Source organism: Falco cherrug, chromosome 1, assembly GCF_023634085.1.
Source record: "Falco cherrug isolate bFalChe1 chromosome 1, bFalChe1.pri, whole genome shotgun sequence".
NCBI classification, from domain to species: Eukaryota; Metazoa; Chordata; class Aves; order Falconiformes; family Falconidae; genus Falco; species Falco cherrug.
Genome location: NC_073697.1, coordinates 92863258 through 92879142, shown reverse-complemented (window position 1 = coordinate 92879142; position 15885 = coordinate 92863258). Strand labels below are relative to the sequence as shown.

The 15885-nt window shown below is 51.3% G+C and overlaps 1 protein-coding gene across 1 annotated transcript in view; it reads left to right on the top strand.

The window, feature by feature from the left end:
- Window positions 1-15882, top strand: part of NOS1 (nitric oxide synthase 1) — a 66039-nt gene extending 50157 nt beyond the window's left edge. The window contains exons 21-29 of the mRNA XM_014284938.3: window positions 407-600; window positions 1235-1404; window positions 1656-1866; window positions 2605-2692; window positions 2989-3110; window positions 3660-3808; window positions 4448-4642; window positions 5567-5685; window positions 6708-15882. Of these exons, the coding sequence (XP_014140413.2) occupies window positions 407-600; window positions 1235-1404; window positions 1656-1866; window positions 2605-2692; window positions 2989-3110; window positions 3660-3808; window positions 4448-4642; window positions 5567-5685; window positions 6708-6723 (1264 nt within the window). The 3' untranslated portion in view covers window positions 6724-15882. The remainder of the gene's footprint in view (window positions 1-406; window positions 601-1234; window positions 1405-1655; window positions 1867-2604; window positions 2693-2988; window positions 3111-3659; window positions 3809-4447; window positions 4643-5566; window positions 5686-6707) is intronic.
- Window positions 15883-15885: the final 3 nt, after the last annotated feature.

The following is a 15885-nucleotide window of genomic DNA, read 5'->3' as shown; positions in this document are numbered from 1 at the left end:
GACCAAGGCTGGAAGCCACATGAACCCAGTGAAGGGTGTTCCCTGCCTTTTTACATGGTGAAATCTCTTCTGCTACATAAATTAGCCTGCTGCCTGTAGGGATGAGAAGATGGGTGGCTGCACTTGTGGAGTGGCAGAGTGCATGTAAAGAAAGGATAAAATTGCTGAAGCAAGAGGTTAAACTGTTTTTTCCCTTTAAAAAAAAAACTGAGGGTGAGTCAGCAGAGGGGGGGTGGGTGCTGCAGTGTCCTTTCTAGCTCCCTGCTGCAACTTTGGTGACACACTCAGTGGAGCACCAGGGCTTGGACCTGCCACCCAGCACACCCAGCGGCTCCTGAGCCAGAGCTCAGCGACTCCCTGAAGAATTCCCCCAAAACACACCCTGCTTTTTCTCCTTTCCCTGTAGCCGCTTAACGATTTTCCTGCGCCTCCACACCAATGGGCACCAGGAACTGCAGTACCTTCCCGGGGACCACTTGGGCGTGTTTCCAGGGAACCATGAAGACTTGGTCAATGCCCTGATTGACAGGCTTGAAGATGCCCCTCCGGCCAACCAGCTGGTGAAGGTGGAGCTCCTGGAGGAGAGGAACACAGCTCTAGGTAGCCACAGCCATCTCAGCATAGAGATGGCCTCCCTCCTCCTCGCCCATCCCCTGTAGCAGTTCTTGTAGCTTCTCAGGGAGGTAGATGGGCCCGGGACAAATCACTTCCATCTCACTGCTCTGTTTGCCTGGATTGGGAGCACCTCCTTCACCCTTCCTCTGCCCAGAGCCATTGCTCATCTGAACTTGGGATGTAGAGTAAGGGTTTGAAGGGTGACCAGGGCCATGGGGAAGATACTTCCTTATTCTTCAGAAAAATAAACAGTGTTTGTATTCTTATGGAAAGAGCCATGTCTAGGACTCGAAAGAAGTTAAGAGATCTTGGTGGACCATCCTAACACTATATTTCAGGGATAAGTTTGATACCCTAGTGCCATGCACAGTGTAATAGGAGATGGAAAACAGTATTAACTCAGAGTAACAGAGGCTGGAGGTGGTGCAGTATCAGGCTCATATTTGTGCTCATTGTACAGCATCCCACTTGTAGCATGAGAATATCTCTTTGGCTCCTCTTTCCAGCTCTTCATCCTTCACTGTCTCAGAGCTAATAAGGGGAATGAAAGCAAGGATTTATCCACCTTGGCTCTTATGCTCAGCTGATCCCATGTTTGTGCTGAATTCCCTCCTGGCAGGTGTCATCAGTAACTGGACAGATGAGAACCGTGTCCCACCATGCACCATCTTCCAGGCTTTTAAGTACTATTTGGACATCACCACCCCTCCCACACCCCTGTTGCTGCAGCAGTTTGCTTTGTTGGCCACCAGTGACAAGGAGAAGAAACATCTGCAGATCCTTAGCAAGGTAAAGCCTCAGACCTCAAGCTCCAAGTTCTTCAAGGCCCTGGGGACAACCACAACCCCAGGGTATTTTCATCCCACACTGTGGTTAGGCTGAGTCTCTACCTGTGACAGCAGAGCTCCTCCTGCCTGCCTCCACTGTCACCTACTCCAGCTTTGCCATAGGCCTGGTGGGATATCAGTTGAAGTACCTGGCTTGGAAGAGGGCAATGCTGCAGCTCTCTCCTCACTCCTTCCCTCTTTCTCTGGCTGTAGGGCTTGCAGGAGTACGAGGAATGGAAGTGGTCCAAGAACCCAACCATTGTGGAGGTGCTGGAGGAGTTCCCCTCAGTGCAGATGCCCTCCACGCTGCTGCTCACACAACTCCCCCTCCTCCAACCACGCTACTACTCCATCAGTTCCTCCCCAGAGATGTACCCAGGCGAGGTCCACCTCACCGTGGCAGTGGTCTCCTACCGCACGAGAGGTACCATGCTCATGCAGGGGCCAGTGGAGACAGGCTTGGCATGGGGAGCAGGGAAAAAGCATTAGTAAATGGGTAACACCACAAGGTCTTTGGCAGAGAGATGGTATTTTAAAGCCTTTCTACCTCTGCACTGACAAGATTCCTTCAACCCATGACATTGCTGTCCCATGTTGTGGAGAATGGTCATTTATCAAAGGGCAGTGTATTGCAGAGGTGCCAGATCTGGGTCAGGTACCAGCAACAGACTAGCCACTGTGGCTCCAAGCTCCATGTAGGATCATGTTTGCCCACACCAAAGTCCATGTTGCCGCTAGCCAGATTTCTGTACCTGTGCAAGCCCTGATGTGTCCAAGCAGCCCTGGTCATGGTTTAGATGGACACAGCTCCAGCACCCCTGCAGCAGGTAGGATGCAGGGGAAGACAGTGGCCATTCATCTGGGGCTGCCATGGAGGGCTTGTGCCTGGAAGCACCACAGCATGTTGCTGCTTCTGCCAAAAAGGACCAAAAAAAGTTGGGTGCTTCCTAAGTATTGTGGAGGTCCAGCTATCCCAGGTCTGGGTCCTGGGTGAACTTGGGTAGCTCCACAGATGGATCCAAGTGCCAAACTTCTACCAAGTTCATGAATGCAAAGATACTAAATGTTTCAGTGGGATGTAGCAGGGAGGGTTTCAGAAAAGAAAGCAACTGGAGCAGTTGGCTGGTGTGTCAAGTACAGACCTCCTTCCCTCCCCTCCTAGATGGAGAAGGACCAATCCACCACGGAGTCTGCTCCTCTTGGCTCAACCGGATACAGACTGATGAAGTAGTGCCCTGTTTTGTAAGAGGGTAAGCGGTCCACACAAAGCAAGGGGTGAAACAGATGGGGCGAGCTCCCTTGCAGGATGAGTTCTTTGTCCTCGATTCTTCTTTGCAAAGCTCTAAGGGTGCAGGGAAAACAGGGTTGGACTTGTGAGCAAATGGGTCCCTCTCAGGTGCAGTTCTTCTGCACTAAAATGTTGCTTTCTGGGATTTCACCTCATTTTCTACCCCTCCTTCTCTGGGTGGTGTCCCAGCTTGCTGTGGACAAAGGTGAGGGAGGGAGCACCTTGCTTGGATTTAACTGGTGTCTTCAATGTGTGCAGTGCACCCGGGTTCCACCTGCCCCAGGACCCCCAGGTGCCCTGCATCCTCATTGGCCCTGGCACAGGCATCGCCCCTTTCCGGAGCTTCTGGCAGCAGCGGCTTTTTGAAATCCAGCACAAAGGTGGGTTGACACTTGTTCCTCCTGTTTCTCAGCTTGAGCGGTGCTCAGGAGCTCTGGGCGGGTGGTGTGGGGATGCGGGTCCAGTCCTCTGCCTGGGCTGCCCCAGCAGAGGCAAAGGGCTTCTTGCAGCAGTGGCTGTTCCCAGCGCAGGCTTGGAGGTCAAACTCCTGAAACAAACTCCATGACAATCCTCCTGTAAAACTCTGCAGTACTGCAGTGCTGGCATTATTTTTAAACATCATTTAATGTAAACTTACGTAAAACATATTTTTTTCACTGATCACTTAGACCATTTAAGAAAATAAAATTTAATTTCTCCCCAAAATCTGACACAAGCACCCCTGCCATGTGACCCCAGGCCATGTGCTGGCTCAGGCAGTGCATTACCTCCTCCTTGCTGGTTTTTCCTCCTTCCCAGTTTGGCCAGGGAAGGCTCCTGGCAGTCTTGCGCAGGGTGCTGGGACTGCTGGCAGATCTGGAGGGAAGTGGCTTGCAGAAAGGGGGTATTGGTGGTCCCCAGACTAACTGTTTCCTCCATCTCTCCCCCAGGTCTGAGGCCTTGTCCTATGGTCCTGGTATTTGGCTGCCGGCAGTCCAGGATCGACCACATTTACAAAGAGGAGACACTCTTTGCCAAAACCCAAGGTGTCTTCAGAGAGCTGTACACAGCCTACTCTCGGGAACCGGACAAACCAAAGGTGCATGGCAGGCACTGCTCTGGTCCTGGTGGGCAGACCTGGGAAGCTGTAGCCAACCGGCATGGCATGGAGATGCTGGTTCCTTGGCACAGCCATGGCAGCTCATGCCTTGGGGCACTCTAGTTGTAGAAGTGTGCAGGATTGTGCCCTTCTCAGTGCAGCCCCACTCCTAGAGCGCATCCCCATCCCTGTGCCAGTCCAAAGGTGTGCTCATATTGCTCATGCTTTTCCCTGGAGGGCTGCAGCTGCCCTCACCAGGCGAGAGCAGATATGGAGGGGAAAAGGCATGTTTTCCCAAGCGGGTGGGCAAGGAGGTTTGCCACCCAGTGGGGTGCCCCAGCGCCAGTGCAAGTATCTGGTCCAAATCCACACCGCCACCTGAGCAGGCCTGGCAATGAGGTATATGGTGAAGGTGTGAAAATGCAGGAGCAAGGCAATGTTTTGCTGCTTTCCCCATCTCTTTTCTATTGTGGTGGGTGCTGTGAGGTGTAGGCATGCTCCCCTGCGGAGGTGATCACATTGCACTGCTGCCTCAAAGGCAGCACACAAAGCTGGTGCACACAAAGCTGGCTGGAGCATGCGGGTGGACAGGGCTGAGAAGCTGTAGTTAATCTCAACTCCCACCTCCTCCTGCCTCAGAAATACGTGCAGGACGTGTTACAGGAGCAGCTGGCCCAAACCGTGTTCAAAGCACTGAAGGAGCAAGGAGGCCACATCTACGTCTGCGGGGATGTCACCATGGCCGGGGATGTCCTCAAGACCATTCAGCGCATCATGAGGCAGCAGGGCCAGCTGTCGGTGGAGGAGGCAGGTGCTTTCATCAGCAAGCTGCGGGTGAGTAGTGTCTGCACCACGAGACACCGTGCAACCTCCCGCCACGGGCACTGCACCTGGTGCCTCCTGCTGCAGAACGGGCAGCACCGAGGTGACAGACACTGGGGGTGGATTGCAGCTCCCACCCATGCTGCCTGCACCAGGGCAAGGTTGGGAGTGTGATCTTCCAAAGCTTTGGGTGAGCAGCGGAAGTCACCTTGCTTTGCAGGAGCTCTGCTGCAAGCTGCAGCCCCCTCAGCTTGTGCTGGACTCCTGTGATGAGCCTGCTGCTGTGCTAAGCACAAGCTCTTTTTGGCATCCTTAGTAGCCCAAGCAGGCTTGTTCACCTTACTGAGTGCCTGCTGTCCCTCCATCACTGCAGCAATCCAACAGGGCAGTTTGTGGGTCCCCTCCCCAAACTTCTTCTGTCTGCGTGGCTGGCTGGGTGATACTCTTGGGCAAACATGTTGATGCAGGCATTGCAGCTGAAGCATAAATGAACTCAGTTTGGGACCCAGGCCCAAGAACAGATGCTCCAATGGCTCTGCTTCTCCCCAGGAGGACAACTCAGCCTGATTCCTATGGCTCCACCCCTTCTGAACCATGTTCCCACACTCCATCCAGGAGCCGAGGGAGCCCAAAGCCATATTTTTAGCTGGTTTGCAAGCAAAAGCTCTTATTCATGGGCTGGCCCCAGGCCCTGATGGCCAGGCAGTCCCTGGGTTGCCAGCAGTTGAGGAGATCTAACCTTGAGAAGGTCATTGCACCTCCCTGCTTATTCTGTACTTCAGCCCTGTCCCACCAACTCTTGTGCCAGGGTCCAGAACGCTTGTTGTGTATTTGGTACCTACCTACAACACAAGAGCTTTGTGGTGTCGCAGCAACCCCGACTGTTTGTAAATACTCTTTTTTTCCCCACTGCTTCTCTCCCATCCTCTGTTTCAGGATGACAGCCGGTACCACGAGGATATTTTTGGAGTCACCCTGCGTACATACGAAGTGACTAACCGCCTTAGATCTGAGTCTATTGCATTCATTGAGGAGAGCAAAAAAGATACGGATGAGTGAGTTGACATGTTTATGTTAACCCCCCTGAAACTGTCTCCCAAGCATGTGGGCTGTGGGATGGGGAAGGCAGCTTTAACTTTTGCACGCAGGTGGTCCTTCTTATGGCAGAAGCTGAGAAAAGGCATTTAATTTTTGCGCTGGAAGCAGAGGCTGCTACCCAGCAGTGTCTCTGAAATAGCTGTCATCTTGCTAGGACAAATCCACCCCACCCCCACCCCACCCCCCGCCCCAGCCTTCCCAGGTTATTGCACCCACTGTACCAATCTGCTCAGACCTGACAGTCCCATTCAAATGGTGATGCAAAGCCAAAGAGTGCTGCCTGCCTCTGCTCCCCAGCCAGCCAGCTTGCAGATGATGGGCTGGAAGGCTTGCAGGACCCATGGCAAGGGGTCCAGTGCTGGCTGCAGGGGGGCCTGGCTGGCTCCAGGGGTGCAGGCAGCAGGTACCCACAGGGGGAGAGGTCTCCAGGCTGTTGCATGCCTGGTTAGGAAAGATCTAGAAAATTTTCTTTCCACTGTTGTAAAAACAACCAAAAAAAAGTAAAAAGCCTTGACATTTGCTATGTTTGTTTCTGCTCTACCATGTCTTGCCATTTGCTCAGTTCTGTCGTGGTGGGATTTTCCCTGGCTGAGCAGAAGGATTATTTGGGATAAAGAACAGGCAGCTGCATGGATCTTGCTCCTTGTCCTGGCCCTCAGTAGTCTGGGGTGCAATCCCCTCCCTGCACTCCCAGCTATGCCATGTAGCACCCAGCTGACCCAGAGTGGGTTTCCCAACATCTCTGAGGTTTAGTATGAATTTTTCTCCACACAGCACATACTCTGGGGTCTGCACTTTATACAGAGTGCGTTAGTCTCCCACCACTAGGTAAGGATAAGGGTTACCTACCTGCCCACCTCCCACAGCTGCAAAGGGCTCTGTAAATTCCTGTCTACAACATGGTCAGTTGGAAAGTCATGGTGCTCAGATGCTCCTCACTGCTCCCTCTAAGGCTGGCGTTTCTCCCTTTCCCTTGCAGGGTTTTCTGCTCCTAACTGGACCCTTCACCCCAAGGGGATGCCAAACCAGTCCCAGCACCTGTTGCCCCCTCCAACCGGAGGGCACTGGGTTTTGTATTTCACGGACACAGTGGCTCCTTTTCCATGGGGAACTGCCCATGGAAAGCGCTCTGTCTCTCGTCCTGTTGTTGTGTCCTGATGATGATGATGATAATTTTTATTTCCTTTTTTTCCTCTTTCTCTTGCTCTTGTCCTGTGGCCATTTCTTTTCAACCCCTTTCCCTTCCCTGGATTTCCCCACTGAAGTACGATGGCTTTATAACCTGCAGTGGCTCTTAACAGAACTTCACATTTCTCTTTCTCATGAGGGCATTTTGCAGCTGCATGAAATCACCACTTTTGTGATCATCTGCGTTTTTGGTGTTTTGGGGGAGAGCAGAGGTGGCAGGGGCTGGGCAATGGCTCAGTCTCGTTGCTTGACCAGAGCTGGGGGTTGTTGCCCCCAGGCTCCCCCTTTCCCTAGCTGGGGGTTTGGCTGAATCCTTGCATTTTCATGGCTTTCCTTTGGACTTGTACAGACCTGGGCATATGCCTGAGGCTGGGGGCAGATGATGTGCAATGCCCTCATGTCTATGAACTTTGTACATCCCTGAGCAGACTGGGTACAAATGTGTGTTTTGATCCAAAGGGTGGGATGTCCCTGATTCACGTGTCATGATTTCTCCTAAATATACCCTGTGCTATGTTTGCGTCCTTCTCTGCTCCCTGTTCCCTGCGAGCCTCTCCTTTTGCTCAGTCCCCACTTTTGCTGCCATGAAAGTGCTCCCACAAAGTAGCAAGGACCAAACACACAGGCTGATGTGTATGCTAGGTTAAAAACGCATAGCAATGACTGCTGCTTGGCCAGGCTGTCCTCTGGAGGGCTTTACAAGAGATATGTGACCCTGTGGCCATGATGCTGGTGGAAGAGATTGAAGGACTGGCTGCATTCCAGAGCTTTGCATGCTGTGAAGTGTGAACCCTCTCCCAGGTGAGACTGGAAAGCCACAAGGACGGGAGAGAAGCAGCTCCAACCCCAGCTGCAAGATGCACCTCCTGGTAACAAAGCCTATTTGGAAGGCAGCACTTGAAGGGTTACAGAGGCTCCTGGTCCTTGGGGAGGATGTGCCAGCCGAGGATCCTTGAAAGCTCAGACAGCATCAGCTCCACCTTAGCGCAGTCTCTGTTCTGGGACAGCAGACTGCAGCCAATTCCACACCTTCGGGAGCAGAAAGTGCCAGCACGGAGCGACCTGCCTGCCAAGAGAAATACATGTGGCATCTCGATGGCAAGCCAGTCCCCTCTGTAGGCTCTGCACCACCTGCCAATGGCCCGAGCTGTCTCTGCTGGGACATCTCATGTGAGAAGGGAGGTGAGATCAGCTGTAAAGATGCTGTGTGATTTTGGGCTCTGACACGCTCACACCTCAGCTCTGCTGCAAAAATCTGGCCCCAAAAGCAATCTGTTAACACAATCACAGAAAGGTATTGGTCCCTTTAACAGAGAAAAGCTGTCTGCAAGGTAAAGCATACGTGACCTTGTACGTCCTTCCTCTTTCTCCTCCTTTCCTCACCCTGAAGAAGGTTTGTCCTCCCTCACTGCCAGCACAAGGACAGCAGGACATGGTTGCAGCTCTTGCTGGAGGCAGGGGTATGGCGTTGATGTTTCAAGCCGGTAGATGCTGATCCTTTCCTTCTGCTTCTGCTCTGCTGAACTGTGCATGGAACAAAGCACCAAAGCCAGCAACAGCAGAGGGCTTGTCCAGGAGCTGCAATGGTGAGCTTGCTTTCAGAGGGCTAAGATTAGCTGCCCTAAGCCAAAATCAGAACAAGAAGAGCTGCAGGAGGTTCACTGCTCTCCCAGCCTGTGGTACAAGCGGTGCTGGCTCCCCTGGCCCCAGGTTGTGCAGTTATTCTTACCCTCAGCCAGGACCTCCTGCCCTTTGCTGCTTAGTTGGCCACGTTTCCATATGCTGTGACCATCTTCTGCAGCTTTGAGTCCCTGAATGCTTGAAGAAGCTCCAGCCCGAAAGCCAGGAGCGAAGGCCTTCAGGCACTGAGAGAATTTGCGATCCAGGTCTCTGTTTCGCTCGTCCCAGCAGAGCATCTAGCGTGGTGTAAAATGCGAATGAATGCTGCCACGATGTGGCCAGAGCTGAGCTCGCTGGTCTGGCAGGGCAGTGGGAGCAGGGTTTGGAGCCAAGAGCAAGGCCAGGTTTGTGTCACTGCCTGGGGGCTTTGTGACCTGGAGGTGAAAGCAGGAGAAAGAGCAGCCCATGGTCCATCTCTGTGTGTTGTGCCCTAATCACAGGGCAGGCAGTGGGGTGGGGGAGCTGGGTCTCTTTGATGCTGGATGTGTGAATTTGGGCAGATATCCTGTCTGTGGGAGACAACTTCCTGGCCCTAGAGCTGTGAACATACAGCAAGTGTGGCCCTATCCCCAATCCTATGGCTGCAGAAACGGAGCTAAAGAAAAAAATAATCAAACTCATCCCCTTCTTTTTGGAAATTTGCTTCTGGCTCTAGACTTTGTGCTCTGGTCCTCCTTTTCGTAGAAGAAGCAATGAAATCTGAAGAGGAGATAGTGCCCAAAGGAATGCCCTTGTCTTCGTCCTCTTTCCAGCTCATCCTGTGTTGCTGGCAATTAGTTTTCTCCTGTCCTGCCTTCTGCCTGTATCGCTGTAACATCTCCCATCTGGAAGTCATAGTACTGCTGGAATCTATGTCTGAGATGAATTGGCTTGCTTTTCCTGCACCCCAAAACTTGCCACCTCCATCTCCGACTTCCACCTGGGCCACCAGTGAAAACAGCGGGGAATTGCAGCAGCGAAGGGAGCAGGGTGTTCACCTTGCCTTCAGTGGGATCTCCAAAGGGGTCTGTGCCAGGCAGGCAGCAAAGTCTCAAGTTCAACAGGCATCAGGTAGGTGAGTCCTTCAGAGCCCTTTGGAGGGGAAATGCTGTTTTAAGGCCAGCTTCCCTGCCTGGCCCTGGAGGAGAAACACCCTCCCTGCCATGAAGGTCCATGAAGTTAGTGTGTCCCCCAGGGCTCTGAGCTGACTCTCTTCTCCCTCCGCCTGAGTAGGACTGTTCGCTCCTCTCAAGCTGCACCACTGGGAATTTTGATTCATTGTTTTTTGTTGAGTCAGTCTCAGACGTCTTAACTTCTCCTTCATCTCCCTTACCTGCAGGGGCTTCACACTCCCCTCAAGCTTAATTTTCTCCCACAGTGAAGGGGGAAATAAACTTGTGGATCTGCTTTATCATTTCACAAATGTGGCTCTTCCACTAGTTGTCTAGACTCTGCTCATCTCAGCGTGACATTTCTGACGCATGGGTGTAGCCACAATATCGCCGGTGTGCATAAACGGCAGAGAGCAAGGTGAGGTCTGCTGCAGACCGGTGCCATGAGCTGCTCGGGGGTGTCATGCATGGAGGGGTCGTGCCTCCTGTGCACTCAGTTCACCAGTCTGTCACCTCTGGGTGCCTGCTGCCCATCCAAGCTCCTGCACAGCCCCACGAGGCTCCTGCAGTGAGGGGTACTGGACCTGATGGACACCCAGCCTGATGTAGTGTCCAAGTCCCTCTCCTGGCAGATGTCCACCACTTCCCGTTTTGAGCAGCTCTGCTCCTTTTCACTCCCCAGGTATTAAACATAAAGAGGCTCTTTTCTAAACAGGAGTTTTGATTTTCAAGAATCCATGAAGTGAGGGTTTTTTGCAAAGATTTTAATTCATAGGTCTTTCAAATGTCCACTGTAAGTTATTATATGAACTTGAAAACTCATGGGAAACATTTCTCTGTTTTCCCAACCTGCTGTGTCCACTAGCAAGGAAAAATTGTTTATTCAGTGCAAGGGTGTTTACTGCCTGTGTTGTTGATGATTCCAAAGGTTTCATCTCCCCAGAAGGACTGCCTGGGAGTTTTTTATTCTTCTGTTTATGAGATACAGCGGGAAAATAATGAGACTTCTGCCATCAGGAACAGACTCTCAAAGATGACACCTCTGCAGTCATTGCTGGGTAGCCCTAAGTTCGTTGCACTAGAGGAACCAAGCCAGTCACATCCATCCATACTGGCCAGAGAAATGGGGTTTGAGTTTGGGCTGTCCACATTCCCTGTCCGCTGTCCTGTGCCTGCGCGTCCAGCAGGGGACTGTTCACACCCAGAGCAGTGTGAGCAAATGTGTCTGTGCATGACCAGTAAACTTGCTGTTGTGTCCTGAGCAAATGTGATTGCACCTATGCAGAAGAGGAGATGGGAAGAAACAGGAGCTGCATAAACCCGTGTTCAGTCTAACTGCGATTGCTCTGTTAGTTCCTTTACTGTTAGTATCCAACGCCTCTCAACCCGTCCCAGGCTGTAACTCACACTCCGTCTACTACTTCCCTCTGGAGATCCCTCCTTTCTCCCTGCCTGCCCAGCCAAAAGGTGCAGCTAGCTGCTCGGCAAGGGTATGCCTGGGAATGGCGACAGACTTACAGTGCCTTGTGCTGGGAAGAGACTATTGCACCGCGGTTGCTCTCCCATTCCTGCTCTCTCCAGAGATGCTCCTAGCACACAGAGACTGGGGGCTCAGTGGAACAGATGACCTCGTTTCACAAGTGGAATTCTGGGTGGGAAAATTCACCCTGGTATAACTGAGAGCAAACTTTGAGAGCCGTGCTCTGCAATTAGTCTCCCACTGATGGGGTTTCATAGGGATAAGGAGGCAGTGCGAGGTCAGAGGGTGGGTGCAAGCTGGGCACCACCTTCTGCAAGCACTGTGGGTCTGTGAACAGCTACCACGTACTGGAGACCACAGTTTTATTAAGCTGGTGGCTGGGGAAAGGGTGTGTTTGTGCTTGAAGCCTCATGGACTTGCTCAAAGCTCAAGTCAAAGCTGCTGCCTCCAGACTTGCGCCCACTGAAGCCATTAGAGTCCTCTGATTTATACCTGTGGGGAAGCTGCAGAGAGTTCCCAGCGTTTTTTAGAAGGAGAATTTCATGCTCAAAAGTAAATTTTGTTCCTGCTTTCACTGGGGACCACTTCTCAGCTTCAGAATTGCTCTGATAAGTTTGCAATTGTGTTGATAGTTCCAGAGGGGAGGGCAGTCCCTTTACAGAACAGATGGAGATTAATTTTCAAGACCATTCAACTTTGCTGTAACTCTGCCTTTGTTATAACAATTTCTTCTGCTACAACAGGAAAAGCAAAACTTGGCCAGTGCTGAAAGGTCTTGAAAATTGTATTCCCAAACTTGGACAAAATTAGTCTAGAATCTGAGTCCTCCCAGGTAGAAAATGCTTTCCACATCCACCGGCTTCAGTGGCACTGGGAATTTTAGCAGCTTGAAGGACCAGGCTTTCACAGCGGCAGCAGCAGCAGTTCCATGGTGGCAGTATTTTTGCGTGTGTCAGTCTGCACTCGCACTTGCCTGCAATGCATGACTCTAGTAATCTATTTGAAATCTACCCTCAACAGGGAGATCTGAGCTCTAGCTTCTTCCATATGGCCATGTGTTTAATAGGAAATCAGGGGAGTGGGAGAAAGCTAATGGGATTGCTGCCTTAAAGCACTTGGTTCTAGAATAAAAGCAGATCTTACCAGAGGTCGAAATTAGCTTGATATTAGCATGGGTACAAGGGCAACTCATGAAATATTTAAGCATTGTAATGCAGAGACACTTTTTCCTGCTGTGCCAGGAACGAAGTAGACTAGAAACTCTTGGCCTCCACCCCTACAGATGTTTGACTGTGATAAACATTTTTGCCATCAAAATCACAGGAAAAAAAACAGATTGTGAGTTCATAGCTGAGCAGTTGCAGCTTGTTTAGCAGTGAGAGCCCCTCACTGTGAGGGCTGCTGCTTTCCTGCTTTACTCATTCATGTACCTACCTGGCCAGATTTCAGGGAGGGAGGAGGAAGCACTTCAAAAGCAAGAAAATCAAACCTGTGAGCCTTGCCCTGAGAATCCCGCACTTAGCAGGAGCGTACAGGCCAAGGCTTTGCAGGTAAATCTTCACTACCACGGTGTGGAAGTGGGCAGTGCAGCAGGGACTGCTTTGTATCTGTGGACCAAAGCTTGCAAAAGCTGTTCTGGGGCTATGGAAAAGCAGGAGTGCGAGCTGGGCTGTAGGTAGGGTAGGCTTCTGTGCCGCCTGCAGGGTCTGCACACAGCTGTCTGTAGGGCTGGTTCCGAAATCTGCTAGTGAAAAACACTGGGGAAAGTCTTTTTCTTCCAGGTGCATTCCTAATACTTTAAAAATTTAGAGACTGAATACTGAAAAAGTTGATCTAAAAGAGCAAATGATTGGGGCTTCTTTTTGTTGCTTTCGTTTCATGTGTTGGTTTTGGGCAGCAAAAGCAAACAAAAAGTATATCAAATGATTTTGGATTAAATCAAATATTTTGTTCCCACAATATTAGGTGGTGGAGATTTTAAAATTTTCCAAGGGGAACAAAACTTCCTTAATATGTGTTCAACTCCTAAAGAGACATCAACGCTACTTGCTTCTGAGCCTGCTTTTTTATTTTTCTCTCTGTGTAATTGTGGCGTGGAATTGTGTCTCAACAAAATACACTTTACAGTACTCAACAGGATGTCCAGAAACAGAAGATGATGTTTCAGAATCTCCCCACGCCCAACACTGAAATGATGGCTTTGAAGCCAGTGAAATTCAAGGCAAAATGTCTCCTTTGCTAGAATTCTACAAAATAGGCACATGTCCACAATTCCCAAGGTTAAATGTGCTCTGCTGCCTTAAGATGCCTTCAAAAAACCCTGGGATCTGTATGCTGAAAAGAGCTTGCAAATAGATTCCCTGAGATGCAGCAACATTCCCAGCTCTTCCAGAGTGTACACAATTCCCCAGGCAGTAGATCAACAGAGTAAGATGACTTTCAGCCAGGACTCATTGCTTTTTAGATTGCATGTAGTAAGAAACATGAGTTCTGCCAGCTGCCCAGGGAATTTGATATTCAATGCCAATTAATTTTTGTAATAGGAACGGGGTTTTATTCCTGCAATTCCCTTAGGCACCTTTGAAAAGTATAAGCCTCAAAGGTTGGTTTGGACCTTTTTTTTCTGGTGGCCTTTTTCCTGAAGAGCAGTGGTGCTGAGATGAGAAAGGGGACTGGGCTGTGAAGGGTAGCAGCTTTGGGGCAGGCAACTCCCAAACCTTCCGTTGCAGAGGTTTTCTAAACTCTCCAGATGTGGGTAAATTCTGCTGTGCTAGACGGGACTCCAACCTCTTGCTGCTCTCTGGTCCTCCTGCTCCTTCCTCCCTCTCCTCAGCACCTCCTCATGTCAGTCACTGTGCCTTCATTTGGTTTATAAAATGATGCCATGATTTAAGACTGGCACATTGTCTTTACTCTCACTTTGCATCTCATAAGACAGGTATGTGTGGAGGGGGGCGTAGCTTATTTTGTAGCTTTTTCTGTGATCCTAAGGTAGGTTTCTTCTGAGGAGTAAAGGGGTGGGGACAGTGGGAGCAGGGATGAGCCGGTGTTGTATTTGATCATACCAGTGCTTTAAGCGGTCAGAAACATGGGTTTTCCCCTACCTCTGAGCTCTCAATGCTGCTAAAATCTCTGCCATTCGTACAATGTACTCCAGCCCCCTCTCTCGGACTGACTCTGGCTCTGTTTGCAAGATATCCACATTGTTCTAAAGCATGCACCTCTTTCTGTATAGTTCCAATCTTCTGATTTTATGGAATACTTATGCCTGTTTGCATTACAGTCAAAATAAAAGAGTGAACTAAAATCTAGCAGACCTTGTTCCTCTCTTATCTCTGGGGTTTTAATGCTGAAAGGCCTCTCCTGGTATCTTGGGCTTGCTCTGTAATGCCAGAGCACTATAAATAGGGTGGTGGCGTCAATCTGCAGTATCTATTTATCTGCAAGACAGAAACACTTTCTCGTAAGGTTGCTTGAGTCACAGCACTACATGTTTCACATCATTTATACCACATCCACTGGGAATATGCCACAGTCAAGCCAGTAAGGCTGTCTGCACACAATCCAGGGCAGCTTTTGATGCTGGAGCCTCAGGAACATAGCAGCAGTACTCCTAGTGGGACCTGAGAGACCTGAGCAAAAAGAGCATATGGCCAGGCAAATGAGCCAGAAGCATGCACATGGCTTTTTACATGGGAAGGTAGCGTGCTGTTGCAAGGGGGTACTAATATGCCTTTATTTAAACAGATCACTTAGTGCTGCCTGAAGATCAGCAGGACATGGATGTGATCAGGGCAGAAAGATCCTCAGTTGTCTGCAAGAGGCAGGTGAGAGGACAAAAGGCATGTGTGTGCAGGAGCGAAGGGCTGCTCCGCTGGCAAGCCCTGCAGTGCCAGGCTGGCATGAGGGGGACATGGCTGCGGTGTCACCTGATACATGGTGGTTATTTTGCTTCAGCCCTTGCTGCAGTTATACCAGACAAAGCAGCAGTGTGACCTCCGCCACGGCAGTGGTGTGGCCACAGACACTGTGGTGGTGTTATGAGGCACGGCAGCACTGTTACCTCAGACATGGCAGAGGTGTTGCCTCAGATGGCGCCATGTTATTACTGCAGACACCTTGGTGTCACCTCACATACCATGCCAGAGTTACCTCCGTCCTCACAGTGGTGCTACCGCGGATGTAGTGGCAGCATTACCTCAGGTGTTGGCACAGACACTGAGGTGGCTTTACCTCAGGTACCAGCCCAGACATGGCGGCAGCGTGACCTCAGGTGTTAGCGCAGACACTGAGGTGGCAGCATTGCCTCAGAGAACGCCTTACCTCTGCCCACCCCGGGGCCCTGTAAGCCCAGGGCAGATGTGCCCAAACCACTTGCCTCCTCCCAGCTCCCTGCAGCCTCCACGGGCCGCAGGGCTGGCCTGGCTCTCATGATGGCTGCCGGGATGGCCAGCGGAGCAGACGGCATTTGGAGGGCCTGGGGGTGGCCAGGCCTGCGTCCTCACCGTCCCCGGTGGCTGACACCTACCCTCGCGGACAGGAACTTTGTCGACGCTTTCTAGGCCTCACCGTTGCCCTTGACCCTGAGAGGCGGCGCGCTCCGCCCAGCTCCGCGGCACTTGGCAGACGCTCCCTAGCGCCTACGCGAGGAAGGCGTCACTCCGCTCTGCGCTTGGCCGGGCGGCGGTACTTGGCAGACGCTCCCCGGACCGTTCCTC